Source organism: Nilaparvata lugens, chromosome 13 (genome assembly GCF_014356525.2).
Source record: "Nilaparvata lugens isolate BPH chromosome 13, ASM1435652v1, whole genome shotgun sequence".
Taxonomy (NCBI): domain Eukaryota; kingdom Metazoa; phylum Arthropoda; class Insecta; order Hemiptera; family Delphacidae; genus Nilaparvata; species Nilaparvata lugens.
The window spans coordinates 13,193,407-13,215,868 of NC_052516.1; the positions used below are offsets into that span (position 1 = coordinate 13,193,407).

General features: G+C 35.0%; 1 protein-coding gene across 8 annotated transcripts in view; it reads right to left on the reverse strand.

Moving 5' to 3' along the window:
- The window catches only part of LOC111056377 (polypyrimidine tract-binding protein 1), a 496,090-nt gene that overhangs the window by 217,188 nt on the left and 256,440 nt on the right, over positions 1–22,462 (reverse strand). For 7 of the 8 annotated variants that reach the window (XM_039439855.1, XM_039439854.1, XM_039439858.1 and 4 more), the window contains one exon: positions 21,114–21,218. In XM_039439855.1, coding sequence (XP_039295789.1) covers positions 21,114–21,218 — 105 coding nt within the window. Of the gene's footprint in view, positions 1–21,113; positions 21,219–21,837; positions 22,155–22,462 lie in introns of those variants that run through there. The other variant, XM_039439853.1, reaches the window with a different exon arrangement.

Genomic DNA, 22,462 nt, shown 5'->3' on the forward strand with positions numbered 1-22,462 from the left:
AGGAAAATCCAACCATTCTATTCCTATAGTGGGGTCCACGTTGTAATGGCACTGAAGAAAGATAGAAGAACAGTGTTGCCAGTTTTCTGCCTTGCCACCGACTGCTACAAATGATATCTGATGAAATGATATTTACAACCTAAATATATTTATTAACCTAACCTAACCTAACCTAACCTAACCCAACTCAACCTAACCTAACTTAACCTCACCTAACCTAACCTAACAAACTGTTCATTCTAGTTTAAAATGATCAAATCTATTTTATTCCTTCAGAAAATGTATCTTTCAATGATTAAACAATAAATTCTTATAACTCAGATCAAATATTGAGATTATTAATTAAACTCCTGCAAACTAACAACGGTGAGGAGCTAGAAAAGGATAGCGCTATCTGCTTTATCGAATGATAGACAAGGATAGCAACACCAATGATAATCAAATACTGTCATTATAACGTGGACCTCACTATAGACAAGGATAGCGCTATCTGCTTTGTCGAATGATAGACAAGGATAGCAACACCAATGATAATCAAATACTGTCATTATGACGTGAACCTCATTATAGTAAAGGAATTTTCGACAATTTTTCTTCTAAAGGTGCATTTTCGTTTATGCGTAAATTTCCGCAATCGACGACGACAAGCATTGTTGACATTCATATTGTCCAAATTTCAAGTGTGCTGAAACAGCTGATCAAATAGCTTTTCATTATTTGTCTCTATTATTGAAGAGTTAAACATTTCTAATAATATCAACATATTGCCATTTAAAAGTATAAGCTCAACCTGCCCCATTAAAACATAATTGAACATAATCTTTTAGGTTATGTAGCTAAATTGAAATCTAGCCAATGTGAGATCCTCACCCTGTCGTGGGCGACGATGGCATTTACGCACAAACGAAAACCCAACTTAACAAGTACGGAATGTTCAATCTAACTGTTAATCTCTAGTTTCATAGGTAAGAACAGAAAAAAATAAAGTTTTTTTTTTAATTCTGAACAGTTCAATTCCATAGAATTTGAATAATAAAATTATTACTGTAGATTATTATTTTTTGAAGAAAACTACCTTGTCTTCCCTTGTTTGGAAACAGAGATCTTGAATCATCCACCCTCTGTGAAAAGGGGTGATTTAATTGAATTGGGCAGTCCCTTCCCATCTGTGCTAATAATCCAAAGCTGGGCTGGCTATGCTAGTAGAACAAAGCCAGGCCAAGTTTGTCGATTGAATTTAACCGAATTTAAAGTTAACCGAATTAAAAGCGGCAAGAATTGTTATCGAGTTAGCCAAACGATAACCAAGATTGTTTGCAAATAAACTTGTTCTCTCTGTCTAATCTAATTACTGCAAATAATGTTTTCTCTCTCTAATTTGTCTGCGAATTGTGTTTTCTCTTTGTGCTTTAATGCTTGGAAATTATTTCTTCTCTCTCAAATTCATTGCCTGCAAAATAATGACATCTCTGTTCTCAATTTCTATCCAAGTAACAGTCTTTGGCTTTTAAGCCTGTTGGTCCTCTACCAATAATTAATCATAGTTGAGAATGATAATGTATCTATCAATGTTTAAATAAATAAATGCTTCAAAGCACAAAGTAGTTAATAGTAACCATAGATTTCACATATTAAACAACAGAACTGAAAACTTGTTGATGAATTTAGTTTCACCCATGGTTTTATGTATTTTTTTAACAAGCAACAAAAATTGAATCTAAATTGAGATGGTGGAGTCCTCGTTATAATGACAGTATTTGAAGAACATTGATGTTGCTATCCTTGTCTATCATTCGACAAAGGAAATGCCACTATCCTTTTCTACCTCTACAACGTTACCAGATCGTTTTGTAACAATGCAGAAATATAATTAATTTATAACATATGATCACAATTTTGATAATTTATTACTCAATCAATTTGAAATTTGATTTGCGCCAACAGTACACTTACCCACTATGTAATCTTGGACGTTGAAACGGCCAACACTTTGAAGGGCCAATTCTCGGTTCTCATAATTAATTAATTTTTTCTGTCATCATATTCTTTTATTCAAACATTTTATTGATGTAAATCATTTTTTTTTGCCCAAATAAAACTTGAAATGAAGCTGGTTTGCCAAATTGAAAGTTGCGTGTTGTGAAACAATGACAGTCTCCTAACAGTACATACAAAAAGTCTTCAAAAATTTCGTATTTTTACCGCTAGAGCTCACCACATGTCATATACTCATCAGGGATATGTTCGTTCAAACGACCAATATGACTTAACGGGGTGAAATTAGTTGTTTGTGACTTAAAAAAATTGAACCAAGTGATGGTCGCTATAACGACCACCATGACCGAAAGGGATAACGTGGACCTTACTATAGTGATCCCTCTATAGGGTTGACGAAGGCAGTGACAAGGCAGAGAATCGACAACGCTGTTCTCCTCTGCCATTATAACGTGGACCTCACTTGATAGGGTTGAAGGCTTAACCTATCGATCGGCATCTAAAAGCAGACTTGGCTCTCTGTGTGCCAAAAACGAGACATGTGTGTCACATGTGACATGGCATATGACCCAAACAACAATGGCCTCTCAACTGCTAGTCCCATCAGTGTCTCTCACTCCCACTCTTGCTTGTGTTCAATAGCACCGTCTCTCTCCCACGCACTAGCTTGTTGGCTTATTTATGCACACACAAACACGTATGATGCAGTTCGGCTCTGTACTCCCCTGGTGCAGGTTGGAGAGAGAGAGAGAGAGGGTGAGAGAGAAGGAAAGAGAGAGAGTGGGAGTGTGAGAGAGAGAGAGAGTGGGAGTGAGAGAGAGATAGATGGAGATACAGAAAAAATGTGAGCTGTGCTTTTAGAATGTTAAGTTTGTTTTTTGGTCCTGCAAAATTATTTCTTTAATAATTGGTTATTTTCTATTTTAGTGATAATAATAATAATAATAATAAGAAGAAGAAGAAGAAGAAGAAGAAGAAGAAGATAATGTGAAATATTTCCGCTATAATTATTATTTAGAGAAAATCCTAAATAAATGCTGTGAATCACCCAGAAGACTTCTGCTACTGCAGACATTGACAACAGGGTTAACAGCTAGATGGAAATTCTATGAGAACTACTATCCAAAAATTAGTTGCCAGCCCGGGAAATTTTTTGGATAGTAGTTCTCATCGAATTTCCATCTAGCTGTTAACCCTGTTGTCAATGTCTGCAGTAGCAGAAGTCTTCAGGGTGATTCACAACATTTATTTAGGATTTTAGTTAAATAATAATTATATATTAAATTAGCATTTGAATGAATGCATTCTCTATTCAATTCCATCTGTATTTCTGCTATGTTTGGTTTTGAAGTATCAAAAAAAATGTACTATGAAAAATATACTTTGTGAAAATAATTGAGGACTGAAAGTCAAGAACTACAAGACTTAACCTATTTCAGACTATGTGTAACCTTATCTAAATTTGGGAGAGGAATAGCACAAGGTTACCTTATTTTTCCTCTCCCTATCATTTTGATGATGTACTTGGTTTATTCTATTTTGTTGGTTGTTTATTTGATCGTTTTAGTTCACGGAGTTTATTTTTGATAAGGGGTATAATTAATTATTGTCCTTCTTTAATAATTTTTTTTTCATCATTGAATGAATCGATAAAGAAATCATCGAATCATCAGGAGAGTAGAAGAATAGACAATATTATAAATGAAAACTGATAGATCAATGCAATGTCAAGTCAGATGTAGGCACAGAATAACATTTATTGAGGAAAAAAGTTGCGAGAAATTCCAGAAAGACAGAAAATAGGTGATCCAGGAAAGAATTTCCGGGAGAGAATATAGATAATGGTAGACACATCTAGAGAAATACAATCGGACAGTGGTCGATGAAGAAAGAGATTGATTGATTGATTCAGTACTTTATTTATGTAGATTACAATATATACTGGCTTATACACTTATATACAATAGCTTACAATACAGCAACATTATAGATGAATTTACATAATATAGACTAAGAAAATAACTATTGAACTGTATATGATATGAAAAAGCAATTTGTAATATAATAACTATAGATAATAATTATATTGTTATGCATCTACATAAATTGGCGGAGCTTTGGACATATCAATGTCCATTCTTCGGAAAGAATATTAAAAATATCCTCCCCACTAACTCTCTACCAAAAAAGAGATGAAGATACAAGAGGAGAATGATCGAAGAGAGAAAGAGAGATTGATAGTGGATGTGTTATGTGTGACAGTGAGTGCAACCCTAAAATAGACCACCACATCATGCCAAGAGGGTGGTGAGTGATAAGAGATCGATAATGCAATACAGTGCGTGTTGTATGCTGGACGACGAAGCTATCCTTGACTTCCAATTGAGATATCATGTGTTACCTGACCTTGAAATACGAAGAATTATTAAAGAATCTCTCAAGATACAAATTTTTATTTAAAGTGGAGATTAAGGACTCAAATCACACCTACGCGGCTCAGGTGGAGAAGAGACTGGACTCTAGTCGAGAGCATGTGTTTTCAAATGGTGACGTCGCGGAGACTAGAATCGACTGGTCTGAGTGTCACCATCTGAAAACACACATGCTCTCCACTAGAGTCCAGTCTCTTCTCCACCTGAGTCACGTGAGTGTGAATGAGTTGAGCCTAATGCTTCAAGATAATGTATCAATTTAAGATTGTGTATAAATTCAGTTCATTACAATCAACAATACCGTATGTTACTTAACTAATCACGTAAACTAATTAAGTATGTTTAGTGTAAAGGTGCGTACAGACTTTCGCTCTGCTCCGCAACCGAACGTCACTCCAGCAGAGCGATTGATGATCGACCGGCGAGCAACAGTGGTTCGACCGGGGAACGCGAGAAGATCTAACATCTTCCATAACGTTCATGATGGGTGCGAGGGTGGAGCGACTGTGGTTCGATGGAGGAACGAGGGCGGAGCGTGCTCGGTGCGGGTTGGAGGCGCGTATATGTGTACGCAGCTCAAGGAGAACCTTGATAATAAAATGTATTCTAGGCTCTCTACTTGAGAAGAGATCCCACTCCACTTCGAAAGTATCAATCGAAGATTACCTCCTGCATTTTAACTACAAACCATTCTTGAATTATCACAAAAGTTGCATTCTACCTACAAAGTTAGTACATTACAATAATTTTCCCTCACAGTCGTAACTATCAAAAGTAAACTTAAAACTTCTTATTCCACTCCCTCAAACCTGATTAATAAATTTCATAGTCTTCTCAAAGAAATTGTTGAAATTAATGAGATTCAGAATACTGTAATATGACTTGCCTTACCTGCATAGAAACTGCTACAATATGTTACAGGAAAATTAACAGACCTGACTTAATTTTGCTTTCCATTTTAAGACCAGACTTAATCTATTTCTCCATGATAAATCCATTCCAACCTAATCTATCTAATCTTTGTTATTCTCTAGGCATTATCTTTTCTTCTTCTAGTTCTCCAATCTACATACTTTCTACTACATCATCACTTTCTTCCTAGATTCCATCTTCACTACACCTCTCCTTCTTTCTTCTTCTCCTTCTTCTTCTTCATCTTCCTCTTTTCTTCTTCTACTTCTTCTGTCTGCTACCACTCAGATTCCTTCATCGATTTCATCTTCACTTCATCTCTCCTTCCTTCTTCTTCTCCTCCTCCTCTTCATTATCTACAATATATTCTTCCTCTTCTCTACCGCTACATCAAATTATACAGAAATTCATCAACCCTCTATTTCTTCTCCTTCTCCTCCTCATCCTCTACCTTCTTCCTCTTCTTCTCCTCCGTTGTCGTATTTTTCTTCTTCTCTTTTTCTGTGTCTTCTTTTTTGTCGTCTTCTTCAACTTCTTCATTTTCTACTACATACCCTTCCTCTTCTCTACCGCTACATCAAATTATACAGATATTCATCAACCTTCTATTTCTTCTTCTCCTCCTCATCCTCTTCTACCTTCTTCTTCCTCTTCTTCTTCGCCTTCCACTCCTTCTTCATCTTGTTCGCTCCATCAAATTATACAGGAATTCATTAAGTCTGCTCCTCTAAACATAGGCGGGATAGGCGAGAAGAATCACAACACAAGAGGAAGCACCACCTAGTTTGCATAGTGTTCAGATTACACGCAGAATGGTCCTGCTACCTAAACGTGGGGGAGAGAGCCTTCCTAAACAAGAAGCTAAAGAAGACGAATGAGAAGAAGAAGAAGTAGAAGAACAAGATGAAGAAGACGACGATGACGAAGAAGAAAAAGAATATGCAGAAAAAGAAGAAGAAGAAGATGAAGGAGAGGAAGAAGAAGAAGACGTCGATGACGAGAAAAAAAAGGTGCAGAAGGAGAGAAAGTAGAGATGAAATGAGGAGTCTGGGACAACATGCGCCAGAATTCCCCACCTAACCTAACTAAAAAATTCAACCTAACCTAACCCAAGGTCAAGGTCAAAACTTCAAAAACTCTGTGAAAAAATAATAATGAAAAATCAAAATTACATAGAAAAAATGAAAAAACTTATAAAATAAATAAAATTTAATAATGATAAATCAAAAAAAAGGTTAGGTTAGGTTAGGTGGGGAATTCTGGTGCAGGTGTGCCAGACTTCCCCTTTTATATCTACTAGAGAAGAAAAACATGATGACAAAAAAGTAGAAGAAGAGGAGGAAGGATGGAGAAGAAGAAGAGGACGATGACGAAGAAGAAACAGAATATGCAGAGGAAGAAGGTGACTGAGAAGACAAAGGAGAGGTTGCAGAAAAAGACGAAAAAGAGGAAGAAGAAGAAGAAGGTATAGAAGAAGAAAAAGAAGAAGAAGAAGAAGGAGAAGGTGAAGAAGAAGAAGGAAGGGAAGGTGTTCAAATTGATAGCAGCGGGGAACGACATAAGATACACTGAACACTGAAGCAGGCAGAAAGAGGCAGGCATCTAAAAGAGCCGACGATGTTTAGCTGATGATGAAACTTTTAATCCAATAATAACTTTATGACGAGAAGAAACGACAACTAAGAAATAGGCTCACTGCTTTACCTACCCCCTACCTGCCCCCAACAAATTTCAGGATTCCATCTCTTTAATCGATGTCTGTGCCTATCATTTTCTTCTCCTCCTTATCCTCTTCCTTGTCCTACTTCTTCTCCATCTTCCTCTTCTTCTTCCACCTTCTTCCTCCTCTTCTTCTTCTGCATCGTCATCATCATTATCTTCTTCTTCTGCATCTTCTTCTCCTTATTCCTGTTACTTCTTGTTTCTACTGTATCGCCAAGAGTTCTTTGTATATTTCTAGCTGCCTCCTGTATAAACTTCATCAACACCCTTTCAAAATTATCATTTATTATTTAAATTATTCTTTTCCTACAGTTACCTTGAAAAGTGACCATTCCTGCACTGATTACAGAACGCAAATAATCACTTTTTTGCTCTAGTGTGCAAAATATTACTTTGCGTACTCCAGATTTGCAACATGTCAACACAAAATAGTTGGTGGGTTATATGGAGGATTAGTGCACAAAAACCAAAATCAAGTTGGTAACAATGACTGTGGTTAGATTAAGATAAGAATCATTTCAATGGCTACCCTAAATTTATGATAAAATCCCAATCTAGAAATCCAAAACAATAATAATGTTCATCTGAATCATAATATTAAAAATAATCATCATTTACAAATTCTCATCATTTAATAATAAATAATAGTTCTTTTCTATTGATAATTATTATTTCATCTACAAGCAATGAGAAAAGTAGCAAATATACATTATAAAATTCGAATTTTGAGGTTAAATGATTACCGTTCGATATCCATATAAATGAAAATAATAAAAAACATAAGAATACTACAATAAATATTCTCTGTTGTCTATGTTATTTTTATAAATATTTTTCAGTTTACTTTGAGCTTTTTACTCGGTAATTTGATCAAAAGTCTAAATTTCTGAATCCTGTTTCAATACTTTTTTTAGCTGGATGAAACAAACTTAGGTACGAGTTTATTCATTCTTCTTTCTTTCATTCATAATTCATTCTTCATGAATTATTCATTCAGTCTTCCCGCTAGGTCGCGCGCTTGTCGGTTCAGCCGTCTTGTAGTGTTCAGCCATCTTGCAGCTCGGTTCAGCCAATCAGCTGTTGGTGTGTATTTTGAATGCGAATTTTTTGTTCTATCTATATTTTTTCTGATTCTTGAATGAATAAAAATGAGAACTTTGGCTGATAATTTTCAACTTCAATTGGATTATTAATTTTTAAATGAATTAAGGTTGTTATTAATAACAGCATCACACACACACAAACATTTGATGGATTTCAGCCATCATTTTACCATAATTACCCACTTTTCATATTCACTGGTAACTGTAGGAAAAATTTAATGTGAAATATGTGCGCAAAGTTCCTCTGCTGCACTCAAGAAACCATTCCGCCCTCGCCTACGGCTCGGGAGTAAACGTTTCTTTTGGTGCAGCAAACTGTCACTTTGCGCACTAGTTGCACAAATAAATATTTTCTTCTAATTATTGGAAATATATTTTTTTAATTATTCTTTTTCTAAATCATCTCAATCAGTTGTTACTATTTCATGTTCCTACTTTTCATTGAGATTCACGTGATAGAGTCAGCACCTGATTAGCATTGGTGCTGCTATCCTTATCAATCATTAGACAAAACAGAAAGCTCTACCCCAACTAGGTATAAAATTAATTAATTAACAAAACATTCAATATAAAATAATACAAATATTTATTATTAAATCATGGAAAATAATTATACTTTCTCAACTAAGAATAAAACAAATTCAATAATAATTAACAATACTCGAAAACAATTAATATAACAATATATCAGATAAACTGGAAAGAACTCAGAAATACGAGACTTGGCAACGCTGTAGTCCTATCTTTTCCACTAACTTTATAACGGGTATCTCATCATATCATAATATGTTCAAACGATCCATAGGAAGCCAGCAAGAGTATACCGACGTACAGCATTGATAAATAATTTCAAACAGGAGCGAAGAAGAAGATATAATAAAGAATAACAAGGAACAGAAGAGGAAGAAGAAGAAGAAGAAGAAGAAGATGAAGGTGGAAGAAGACAGTTTAATGCCTATCGCTATAAGCTGCCTTGATGCGTAAAAGACATTCAAGGCAGAAGGAAACCCCCCTTCATTTCACTTTATTATAATCATCATCAACTGCATCTTTCCCTCCCCCACGTTCTTCTTCATCCTCTTCTTCTTCTTCTACTACTCCTCCTCCTTCTTCTTCTTCAGCTTCTCTTCAAACTGTTGCTTAAAGGCAAAATGTGTCTAAACGTTGTCTGTCTGGCTCAGCCTACAGAGTGAAATAAAGAGAGAGTGAGAGAGAGTGAATGAGCTATTTGCTACCAGAGGGGCAAAGCTGGCTGTGATGTCTTTTGACTCGATTCTGATTATTAGATTAACTAGATTATGTCGACGATGTTATCAAAAGCCTAGCAAGGTTTCTCATGTCTTCTTGTCTACTTTGACTCTTCAATCTCTGTCTCACTCTCTCTCTTTCACTCTCTCTCTCTCTCTCTTCCTCTCTAGGCTCGATTTCTGATCACAAACATCTCACTGATTGAGGGAAAACAGACTTTTTTCTCCTTATCCTTATCTCTTTTTATTTATCAATCTCCTCCGGTCCTGTAATCATTGGGAATATATTATTTTTATATCCTTTTCAGAGAGTCTACAATTATCTAGTGAAACACTGCCGATTTATATAGTTAGCCTATAATGATCACAATATTATACTACCGTTATTCAAATGCATTCAATCTTCATTCTAATTAATAATTTTCATACCTTGTAAAATTCGTTGAATGACTAGCTATACTGCTAGTAAATGACTGCTTAAAGTAAATTAGTGTATAAGCCAGTATATATTGTAACATATATGAATAAAGAACTCAAATCTAATCGTCCATTGGATATCAATTTTCGTACTAATTTGTCTGTGAATCTTGATTTTGTAATACATAATTTTGTTGAATGATTAGCTATACTGTAATTAAAAGTAAATTAGTGTATAAGCCAGTATATATTGTAACATATATGAATAAAGAACTCAAATCTAATCTTCCATTGATATCAATTTTTGTTCTGATTTGTCTGTTAATCTTGATTTTGTAATACATAATTTTTCTTTTTTCTGTAGGGCTACTGTTGAATATAAATAAAAATAGAAATCTACCCTTTTTAAAGTAATGGCATCATACAGCATAAACATGTTTTCTCTTATTTCTTTTTTCTCTCTCTCACTCAATTTCTGATAAAAAAATATTTGACCGAGCAAAGTGAGGTCTAAGATTCAAATCGACGGTTTGGCATTTCTCTTAAAATGTTTAAATGTTTAAATCAAATCAAATCAAAATCATTTATTCTTCAAAAAACAAATTTACAGTATAAAATACAACACTTTCACAAAACTTGTCTAACCTAATCCTTATATGACAATTTACAAGATACATTGAGAAGAAAAAATCCCTGCAAAGGTTTAACCTGAGCGCAGGAATGAGTCGCTATAAATAACATAATAACAATATCGAGGGAAACAGGATGTTGAAAAACTACTCTATAAAATGAAAGAAATTAATATTTTATATACAGACAGTTAAAGTGTTTGAAAGTGTTTGTTAAAATGTTTGAATGTTTAAATGTTTATATGTTGCGCATTTACGGCGAAACGCGGTAACAGATTTCCATGAAATTTGACAGGTATGTTCCTTTTTTAATTGCGCGTCGACGTATATACAAGGTTTTTGGAAATTTTCCATTTCAAGGATAATATAAAAGGAAAAAGGAGCCTCCTTCATACGCCAATATTAGAGTAAAAATCAGACTATAGAATTATTCATCATAAATCAGCTGTGTAGTAGACTATAATACTACCCGTTCAAAAACATCGAACATCTTGAAAATGTATCTTTCCATCAACGTTGTAGACAGTTGCAGCCAGACCTTATAACAGCGCTCACACTCACATTCCGGGACGACACGTCACGGTACGATAGGATAGAAAGCTCTATGTTTATTTAGGATTTTTTCTAGACATTTCGAATTGATAAATTATTTATTTATTTTTGAGAAAACTTAACAACAGGTCAATGTAACTTACTGAGCGCGAGGTCTACTGTTCACAGAACTACTAGTCTACTGATAAATGAAGAGAGGCTTTCTTTCAGTCAATTTATCTGCTATTGATGGTAAATCAGAGATTCATCAAACATCACATATAATGGAATCAGTTATCTACTAACTATGAATGCGGTGGGATAACGCAGAGAATCGGCAACCCAGTTGCCCTATCATTTCCAACGACTTTTATACGTGTATCATACTTCGAAGGTATTAACAATCAATTAAAGTAACTTAACCCCAATTAAAACTACAGCAATCCGCTGCAAAGTGATAATTCTCTGCAAGAACGAGAGAAAAAAGTCGAAAGAGAGCTGCAGCTACTTGAGAAACCCCTGAGCCATTTGCAAAAGAAGTTACTAAGAGAAAAAGTAACAGGGGAGATATATTTCATGCCGATTTTTTTCAGGGTGAGAAACAGGGTTGGTTTGCAGCAGCAACTAGTTTATTTTCTCACTCTCTCTCTCACTGTATCTCTCTATTTCACTCGATCTTTCCCTTTTTGCAGATCTTCGTTTTGCCCTTTCTAAGAGTGGTAGGATGACTATTGCAAGTGGCCCATTGCCAAATCAGACCTTGGGGAGTGATCGGTTAACCTGTGTAGTAAGAGAGATGGAGTTCTTTGCCTTCTCCTTGTGGATAAAAAATATCCTTGTGGAGAGCATCCTTTCGGGGAGAGAGAGAGAGAGAGAAAGAGTGAGAGAAGAGAAATATCGTTGGTCACGAAAAACGGCCTCTGCTCGAAAAAAGCTGTGATAATAATTTATTCGGCAAGATGTATGGTGGTGTTGAAAATGAGTGTGGGAGATGCAAGAAGAGGAAAAGGAGAATTAGAAGAAGAAGAAGAAGAAGTAGGAGGAGAAGAAGAAGTAGGAGAATGAGAAGAATAAGATGGAGAAGAGGAGGAAGAAGAAGAAGAAGTAGGAGGAGAAGAAGAAGTAGGAGAATAAGAAGAATAAGATGGAGAAGAGGAAGAAGAAGAAGAAGAAGAAGAAGAAGAAGAAGAAGAAGTAGGAGGAGAAGAAGAAGCAGGAGAATAAGAAGAATAAGATTGAGAAGAGGAAGAAGAAGAAGGAGAAGTAGGAAAATAAGAAGAATAAGATGGAGAAGAGGAAGAAGAAGAAGAAGAAGTAGGAGGAGAAGAAGAAGTAGGAGAATAAGAAGAATAAGATTGAGAAGAGGAAGAAGAAGAAGAAGAAGTAGGAGGAGAATAAGAAGAATAAGATGGAGAAGAGGAATAAGAAGAATAAGATGGAGAAGAGAAAAAAGAAGAAGAAGAATATGAGAGAGAGAGAGAGAAAGAGGACAGAAGAGCCGGTGGAGAAGAAAAATGCTTATTAGAAGATTTTCGGTAGACAAACTGCAGGCGGATGAGAGAAAGAAAGAAATGGATGAGGAAGAAGGAAATGAGGAGAAGAAGAAGAAGAATATGAGAGAGAGTGTGTGAGAGAGAGAGAGAGAGAAAGAGGACAGAAGAGCCGGTGGAGAAGAAAAATGCTTATTAGAAGATGTTCGATAGACAAACTGCTGGCGGAAGAGAGAAAGAAAGAAGAGGATGAGGAAGAAGGAAATAAGTAGAAGAAGAAGAAGATAATAGAAGGTAATAGAGTATGAACATAACTGATATGATGATTGATTACAATAGCATTAGAATGAATAGTAATAGTTTTAGATGGAATTACTAATGCTTTGATGACTGCTATATCCATAAATCTAAATGAATCCACGAATGACTCCATAGAATTATCTAAAATTGCAAACTCAACAATATGAAACAATGATCGAAGTACAGTGAAATATTAGAGCTGTGGGAATAAAAATTAATAACGAGAGAGCAGTTTTTATGATTATCATTAACGTGGAATGAATGTAGACAACAATAATATTCATTAGATAACTGCTTGCTTGATAACTAAGATTGTAGACATATCCACCAATCATTGTATATCACAAACAGTTGATTCAATTTCATTTAAATATAAAATTGAATTCCTAGCATAACTGCTATTAATCAATTTTAACCTTTTTCCAAACGTAAAACTGCAATATCGTGAAAATTATAGAGCTACAATACAGGGTGAGTTATTCACTCGAACATAACAACTCTCTTCCACTCTCAGATCAGAGAAATCACTCATCTTCGAATGCTTATAACTCAAGAATAGGACTGAATTTCGCCAATGTGTTGACATTTTATAGTTCCTCTTGTCAATTACTATCATTCCTGAGCGATTTTCATTTTTGACCATTTCTGCAAAAATCCGTGATGTTTTTTTACTTTCCTTGCCCTATTACCACAGGTAAGGAAAGTATTGCTTTCCTTACAAAAATTAAGGTAACCCAATTTCTAAATTTCTATACGTTTCAAGGTCCCCTGAGTCCAAAAAAGTGGGTTTTGGGTATTGGTTTGTATATGTGTGTGTGTGTGTATGAGTGTATGTGCGTCTGTGTACACGATATCTCATCTCCCAATTAACAGAATGACTTGAAATTTGGAACTTAAGGTCCTTTCACTATAAGGATCCGACACGAACAATTTCGATCAAATGCAATTCAAGATGGCGGCTAAAATGTTGTCAAAAACAGGGTTTTTCGTGATTTTCTCGGACGCGGCTCCAACGATTTTGATCAAATTCTTACCTAAAATAGCCATCGATGAGCTCTATCAACTGCCACAAGTCTCATATCTGTAAAAATTTCAGGAGCTCCGCCCCATCAATGCAGATAGATTCCCAATTATCAGGCTTCAGATACAATTGGAACAAAAAAAATCAAGTGGAGTACATTGAGCATGAAAATCTCTACAATTAATGTTCAGTAACATTTTTACCTAAAATTGAAAATAAGCTTTAAATTCGAGAAAATGTGATTATTCAATTGCAAATTATTTTTGATTCTATTAAATCATTCACTATGAAGAGATAGCAGACCTCATGTGTGTCTCCAGCGTTACTGCCCTGTCACCAGCTGGCTCAAATATTTGAATAGTTGACTTGAGATGCGCGGGAACACTAGCGTCAGGTGATCAATTTTCATAACGGCAAGGAAAGTTGTGTGAGTGCGCCACACCAGATTTTTATTAATGGATTTCATGAAAAATGCAAATCTCCCAGATTTGGTTGATATTGGGGCTGTGGATAGAGGTTGACCTAACAAGTGTTGTGCTATAATCTGAGAAGTTTCGCTACAATACACAGTGAGTTATTCACTCAAACATAAAATTTGTCCTCCACTCGCAGATCAAAGAAATCACTCATCTTCAAATGCTTATAATTTAAGATTCCAATGCATCTCATTGAAATATTTAGTGGCTCTAAACATAACAACCATAGTCTCCTTGTTTTATCCTCATACATACAATCTTTACGATGTAATCAGTAAGTACTACTAGTTAATTGATTTCATACAAATGAACTATTATTATAATTGAATGAAAAAGACTAAGAAATTGTCAAAAGACCACTGAATTATTTAATCATGATGGCTCATAGGTAATGTTAGTGCTCTATTGATTTTGATATTGAGATCACTAAAATTAAACAGATAGCTGTCACAAATGGGTATGAAGAAAGTATGGTGGACAGATTATTGAGTAAAATTAATAGACAAATTTCAATCAATTCTAGCTTTGTAGGCTCAAACTGTGAGGAGAAGACTTGAATAACAATCCCATATTTAGGCCTTGTATCTGATAAGATAGGTAGGGAATTGAGGAGGAATGGATTTCATGTTGCTTTCAAGACAAAACCGATTTTAAATAGTCTATTTAGCTGGAGTAAAGACAAAATTTATATTTGGGATAAAAGCGGGGTGTACAAATTTAAATGTGATGATTGTAATGCTTGTTATGTGGGTCAGACTGGTAGAAGTTTCAAAAGTAGAATTAAAGAACACATCAGAGATTGGAATAAACAAAATCGGGAACTTTGCAGAACATTTGATAACAAATAATCACAAGTTCACAGTTAAGAAGAATGTTGAGTTTCTGCATGTTAATAACAAAGGCAGATCTTTGAATATTCTAGAGGCTTTAGAAATAACAAGAGTAATTAAGGAAAATTCCCAGTAGAGTTTAAATGACCAGATTCATTTCAACCAATACAACACTACAAATTTAGTTTTATCATAAAATTGTAAGCATACATTAGTCAATAGTTTTTCCATTTACCTATTTGTTTTATTATCTTTCACACTTGTTTTCTTGGTTCTTATTTTGTACTAAAAGTAAATTTTATTATCATGGCGATTCTGTTGCTTAAGCCGCCATTTTGTCACACCGTTGAGGGAGAGGAGACTGTCTAGCTAGGCCAATGGCAGGCGTTCATGCCCTCGACCAATAGCAGTACTCGCCTACTAGTAAAAATTCTGCTGCTCTTGTATTTAGTTTTAGTTTATCAGAGATTGACAATGGTGTAACAACCGAAACCGGTCTTTCTAATTATCAATAAATCAGTGGTTTTTTTGACAATTTCTTAGTCTTTTTCATTCAATATGAATAGTTACCACAATATCAACTTCTCAACTACACAAAAAGTATTATTATAATCCAATTATTGAAGAGAGCATTTCAAATTATTATTTCTATTACTTGGAATCCACAATATCAGCAGAATCTAGAAATAATTAAATCATACCTAATCAACTACATTTGCAATATTCTACCCAATTTACTATGATAAGTGAAATATATCAGGCTATACGATATGCATATCTTCACCAAATTCATAACCAACCAACCGACATACCAATGCAACTCTAAACCCACCCCTAACATACCTAAAGTGAGGTCCACGTTATAATGGCAGTGGAGAAAGATAGGAGAACAAGGTTGCCGACTCTACTATATACAATCAGTGAATTCAATGATTTTCATTATTGCTGCATTACTACATACCTTCCCTACAGGATAGAGAAGTCCCAAAATTAGGGTCTTTGATGTTCACAGGGTAGAGAGAGAGAGAGAGAGAGAGAGAGAGAGAGAGAGAGTGAGATTGAGAGAGAGAGAGAGAGTGAGAGTAACAGAGAGAGATTGGGATAGAGATAGACTTTATTCTTCAATTGTTACTAGGCTTTTCGCCTATGGTAAAAGGGAAGATTGATTGATTGATTGAGTACTTTATTTATGTAGATTACAATATATACTGGCTTATACACTTATATACAATAGCTTACAATACAGCAGAATTATAGATGAATTTACATAATATTATAGACTAAGAAAATAATTATTGAACTGTATATGATATGAAAAAGCAATTTGTGATATAATAACAGATAATAATTATATTGTTATGCATCTACATAAATTGGCGGAGCTTTGGAGAGAGAGAGAGAGAGAGAGAAAGAGAGAGAGAGAAAGTGAGAGAGAGAGACAGAGATGGGATAGAGATAGACTTTAATCTTCACATGTTACTAGGCTTTTCGCCTATGGTAAAATGGAAGAGGGAGATAGAGAGAGTGAGAAAGAGTGAGTGAGAGTGACAGAGAGAGAGTGAGAGAAATAAAAGTGAAGACTGAGAGAGAGAGAGAGTATCATATAATAAAAGTGAGATGCATTGAGGAAGACAAGACCCCTTCTGTTGTAGGGATGGGCCTAGAATCCCCTAACCACCATCATACAGATTTCTGTACAGGTTAGGGTTTCTATGTGTGACGATTCATTACAATTTGACAGCATTGAATAATTGGGAAGTCATGTTTGCTGTTTATGAGCCCTGCTGTCAGTCGAAAGTGAGGAGAGAAATTTGGAATGCAACTGTGAATGCATATTGTGCAGAGTTTGATTGAATTTTGCAAGCTATGCACTATTTAGTGCACACAGCTGCAGTAAAGCCCATGAGACGAGGAATTCTTGTGTGAGATGTGTCTGTGTATGGGAATTGTTTTGCATCAATAACAGTCAATTGATCGATGATATTGAAGGTAGGATTTGTCTACAGTCAGGTCCACGTTATAATGGCAGTATTTGATTAACAACGGTGTTGCTATCCTTGTCTATCATTCAACAAAGCAGATGAAGCTATCCTTTTCTAGCTCCGAAATCGTTTTGCAACAATATAATTACAAAATATTCAATCTCAAATGAAAATGTACTAGTAGTTCTGTGAACAGTAGTCCTCACGCAGTATGCTCATCCACAAGTACCTGATTGAAACTATAGACCTTATGGAAATACAGCAATAGACTGGCTTCTCCACACATCTGTGTAATTACTTGTCAGCTGATTTATGATGAATAATTCTATAGTTTGATTTTTACTCTAATATTGGCGTATGAAGGAGGCTCATTTTTCCTTTTATATTATCCTTGAAATGCAAAATTTCAAAAAACCTTGTATATACGTCGACGCGCAATTAAAAAAGGAACATACCTGTCAAATTTCATGAAAATCTATTACCGCGTTTCGCCGTAAATGCGCAACATACAAACATTTAGAGAAATGCGAAACCGTTGACACTACGCTCGGTAAATTATGTTGCTATCCTTGTCTATCATTCGAGAAAGCAGATAGCGATATCCTTTTCTACCTCAGCAACTCTGTCATATCGTTTCTCAAGAATGAAGAAATATAATATTGATTAACAAAAATAATCAATCTCAATTATGAACATTTTTTATTTAATAATTGAAAAATATATATTTTCTTGACGAATAAACCATGGTTGATCATTTCAAACAAGAATGAACAGTTAATATTACATCAATAAACCTGTATCAGCTACCGCCTATAGAAGGCAGTGACAAGGCAGAGAATGGGCAACGTTGTTCTCCTATCTTTCTCCACTGCCATTATAACGTTGACCTCACTGTATTAATATGTACAAAACAAATGAACTGAAACTCTATCTGTGTGTTATATTTTAGTGTTTTGTACACAATAAAATTATCAAGTACCCTTTAATTTTATTAGAACACGACTATAGTGAGGTTCACGTTATAATGGCAGTGTTTGATTGGCAAAGGTATTGCTATCCTTGTCTATCATTCAACGAAGCAGATAGCGCTATCTCTTTCTCGCTTTCCTCTGTTGCCAGATAGTCTTTCAACAAAGTAGAACTAATGATTAATTAACAAAATATTTCATCTTAATTGTGAAAATTTATTATTAAATAATTGAAAAACATAATTCCTTGCTTAGTAAAATATAATTATTTATTCAAAACGAGAATAAACAGTTAATATTACATCAATAAATCTATATCAGCTACCGTCTATAGAAGGCATTGACAAGACAGAGGTTCGGCAACGTTTTACTGCTATCTTTCTCCACTGCCGTTATAACGTGGACCTCACCACTAGAGTTTCAACTCTTCAAGCACCGTTTTCAAGTGCATTACATTTATTTTTATTGTTTTACACTTGAATTTGTTAAAAATGACTCTTGGATAGTTGAAAATAATCATGTTCTATTGGAATTAAGGCTAGGTGATAATTCTATAATAAATAGCTCTATGCTCTATAGCTCTAAATAAAAGGCTAGTGTTAAATAATAAATGGCTCTATGATGAAAAGAGTTAACTTAGTAAAATAATCAAGGACTAGAAATCTTGTGAAGTGAAGAACTACAATACTCAACCTATTTGGGACTATGTGTAACCTTATCTAAATTTGGGAGGGGAATAGCACAAGGTTACCTTATTATCCCTCTCCCTATCATTTTGATGATGTACTTATTGCATCATCAATAAAGAATAGTGTTGTGCATAGTACATCACTTGTAGTTGATATCACCCTGTAGTAACCAATAAAGTGTAGGGGTTAGGGGTAGAGGTTGATCTCTGTTAATCCAGGGCTGTCTGTATAAACCCTCGAAAAGCGGGCTCTGCCAAATTGGGGGTGAAATGGGTACAAACCCAACCCCCTCCGGTTTATATTCGAAATTCATTTAGTGTGCGTGACTGCCTGCCTACACACTGATACATCGGCAGAGAGAGAGAGAGAGAGAGAGAGAGAGAGAGAGAGAGAGAGAAGAGAGAGAGAGTGAGTGAGAGGGGTGAAAGAGTAAGTAAATAAGAGTTGAGGTTAATTTTTGCAAGTGGTGGTTGTCACAGTCAATTTAACGTGAGTTTGAACACGCTTGCTAACGCATCCTCACTCTATCTCTCACACACACACACACTCTCTCTCTCTCTCACACACACACTCTCTGTATCTATCTTCTCATTCTCTCACGACACGTGCAAGAAACGACACAAAAATTTGTATCTCTACCACGTGACATAAGATGGGACATAAGTTACAGTTACTAAAAAATCTGGTGTAGTACACTCACACAACTTTCCTTGCTCATTGAACTATAAGCCTCATTACCAAACGAGAATAATTTAGGGGAATAACATAATGACGATTGACGGCAACATATTTATTTGCAACTACGATCAGACTACTGTATATGTGTATATACAATTGTTTTCAGAGTACTTTTTCCTTTATGTAAATTGTGAAATTCGATGATTTTTTTTGAAATTCGTCAAAACAGCTGTTCTACAGATGAAATATCTTGACTATGACTGTGTTCTTTTTTTAAACTGCTCTACCTACAAACGGTATATGGAAGAAGAAAAAGTAAAAACCGTGTACAAACCTACGTCATGCACGAGAAGGAGGTTACAAAGTCCATTTCTCAAGGATTGGGTGGACCCCTCATTAGTACCCCAGGAAAAAGACTCATGTCAGTTGATAGAGGTAATAAATAACTATACAGGGTATGGATTTCAAAAAATTCGTTAGAGCCGTTTTTGAGAAAATCGTGAAAAAAATGGTTTTTTAGTAACTGTCATTTTTCTCAAGAATATTACGGAGCTCCTGCAATTTTCTCATAAATAAGACTCATGTCAGTTGATAGGGCTCATAAATAGCTATCCATGGTATAAATTTGAAGAAAATCGCTGAAGCCGTTTTCAAGAAAACCGTGAAAAACATGGCTTTTTAAATCATTATCCGTCATTTTTCTCAAGAATATTACGGAGCTCCTGAAATTTTCCCAGAAATGAGACTCATGCCAGTTGATAGGGCTTATGAATAGCTATCCATGGTATAGATTTGAAGAAAATCGTTGAAGCCGTTTTCGAGAAAAACGTGAAAAACATGGCTTTTTAGTCATTATCCGCCATTTTTCTCAAGAATATTACGGAGCTCCTGAAATTTTCCCTGAAATGAGACTCATGCCAGTTGATAGGGCTTATAAATAGCTATCCATGGTATGAATTTGAAGAAAATCGTTAGAGCCATTTTCGAGAAAAACGTGAAAAACATGGTTTTTAAGTAATTATCCGCCATTTTTCCGCCATCTTGAATTGAATTTTATTGAATTTCTTATTGTCGGGTCCTCAGGGTATAAGGACCTTAAGTTTAAAATTTCAAGTCAATCGGGGGTTATTAGGAATGGAGTTATCGTGTTCACAGACATACACACACACACATATATACACACACACAGACCAATACCCAAAAATCATGTTTTTGGACTCAGGGGACCTTGAAACGTATAGAAAACTTGAAATTGGGGTACCTTAATTTTTTTTGGAAAGCAATACTTTCCTTACCTATGGTAGTAGGGCAAGGAAAGTAAAAATGAGTTCCTATAATAACGATAGCATAAGAAGATATGGTATAGGGCGTTCATGTTCCAGATTTCACTGTTAACTCGAGCCGATAGTCCTAGTAGTTGTTTTAGGTGAAGCTATGTGACGCTGGTAGTCTCTCATACTGTGCCGTTCTTTCACTCTTGCCCCAACTAAAGAGTGATAATAGACAGTAGTCGACAGTAATCGGCTTCAGTTAACAATAAATCGGCTTGTTTGGAACGACCTATGCCATGGGATATCTTCTTATGCTATCTTTTCTCTATGGTACAGCAGAGACCCTCGAAAACACAACAAAAAACACGATTATTTCCAAATTAATGCCAATTTTTGAAAATATTTTCGAAAAAATCCTACCTTTTTGGCGTCGTTATTGTTGTCCTGATGGTTGGGCTGGGGGCTGATGGCCCCCCCATTGCTCACGGCTCCCCCACTTTGGGACAACAGCTCGTCTGATCCTCTCTGCAACAAAAATGAACGCAAAAATGAGATAAAAATCTACAATGAATTACCCAAAAATGGTAAACAAAACCAACGAAACAGCAACAAATATTTCCTTAATCATTTCCAGTCAGCAGAGAACGATAAAATAAAAATATAATAGAAAGACAACAACTGATGTTTGCATAGAAATCAACAAAATTAACACAAGAATCAGAGAAAAACATAAAATGAGACAGAAACATAATCATATTTTTCATATAACATCAATGAAAAAACAACAGATATTTCAATTATTACTTCCAGTCAGCAGAGAAAAAAAATTGATAGAAAAACGACAACAAATAATGAAAATAAAATAATTCTAGGTTAGTCTAATCTCCACTTCCACTCAAGAAATCTAGAATAATTGAAAAATAAGACACAGTTTCATGTTTATCACATCTCAATTCATCCAGAGATCACATGTGGAATCTAGATTAATCTAATATTTTAGATTTCTAGTACCCTACATAAATCTAGATTAATCTAATCAGTTGAGTAGTTGAGACGTGATGATGCGTCATTCGTGAATTTCCTATCCCCTACGTGTATAAGCCAATTCTCCTTATTATATTATAGATAACAGAAACAATAATACCTGTAAGTCAGTCCTCAATTCACCGATCATTTGCCGTATTTCCAATAAATAAGTTTCTATCCTATCTATGAACGACATAATAATGTATTTACTCACTGTACCTAACCGAAATTCAATCTCAGTTCAACTTCAAATCTGAATTTAATCCGAGTTCAACTTGAAATCTTAATTTAATCTGAGTTTAACTTCAAACCTAGATTGAACCTGAGTTAAACTTGAAATCTATATTTAGTCTAAGTTTAACCTCAAATCTAAAAATCAATAAATTCCTGTATTTATAACAGAGAAGTTTCTATCCTATCTATGAATGGCATATGTATTCACTACCTAACCACTTCAGATCTAAATACAAACTAAATCGAACTTCAAACCTAAGCTGATTCAATATTGCAATCTATCACCACAGAGTGCATTAAGTCGGATTTCCTACTGAATATCTGTACTAAATAGCAGTGAAATGGGTGATTTGTAAGATGGCACTCTGTGATAAGAGAGAGATAAGGAGCAATATGATAGCTCCATCCTCCTCCGATAACAGAGGACAGTTAGCAACAGGAAAACGCTGATAAATCTCTCTTAGAACAAGGAGCTTCATTGCAATAATTCCAATAATTCATGACATACT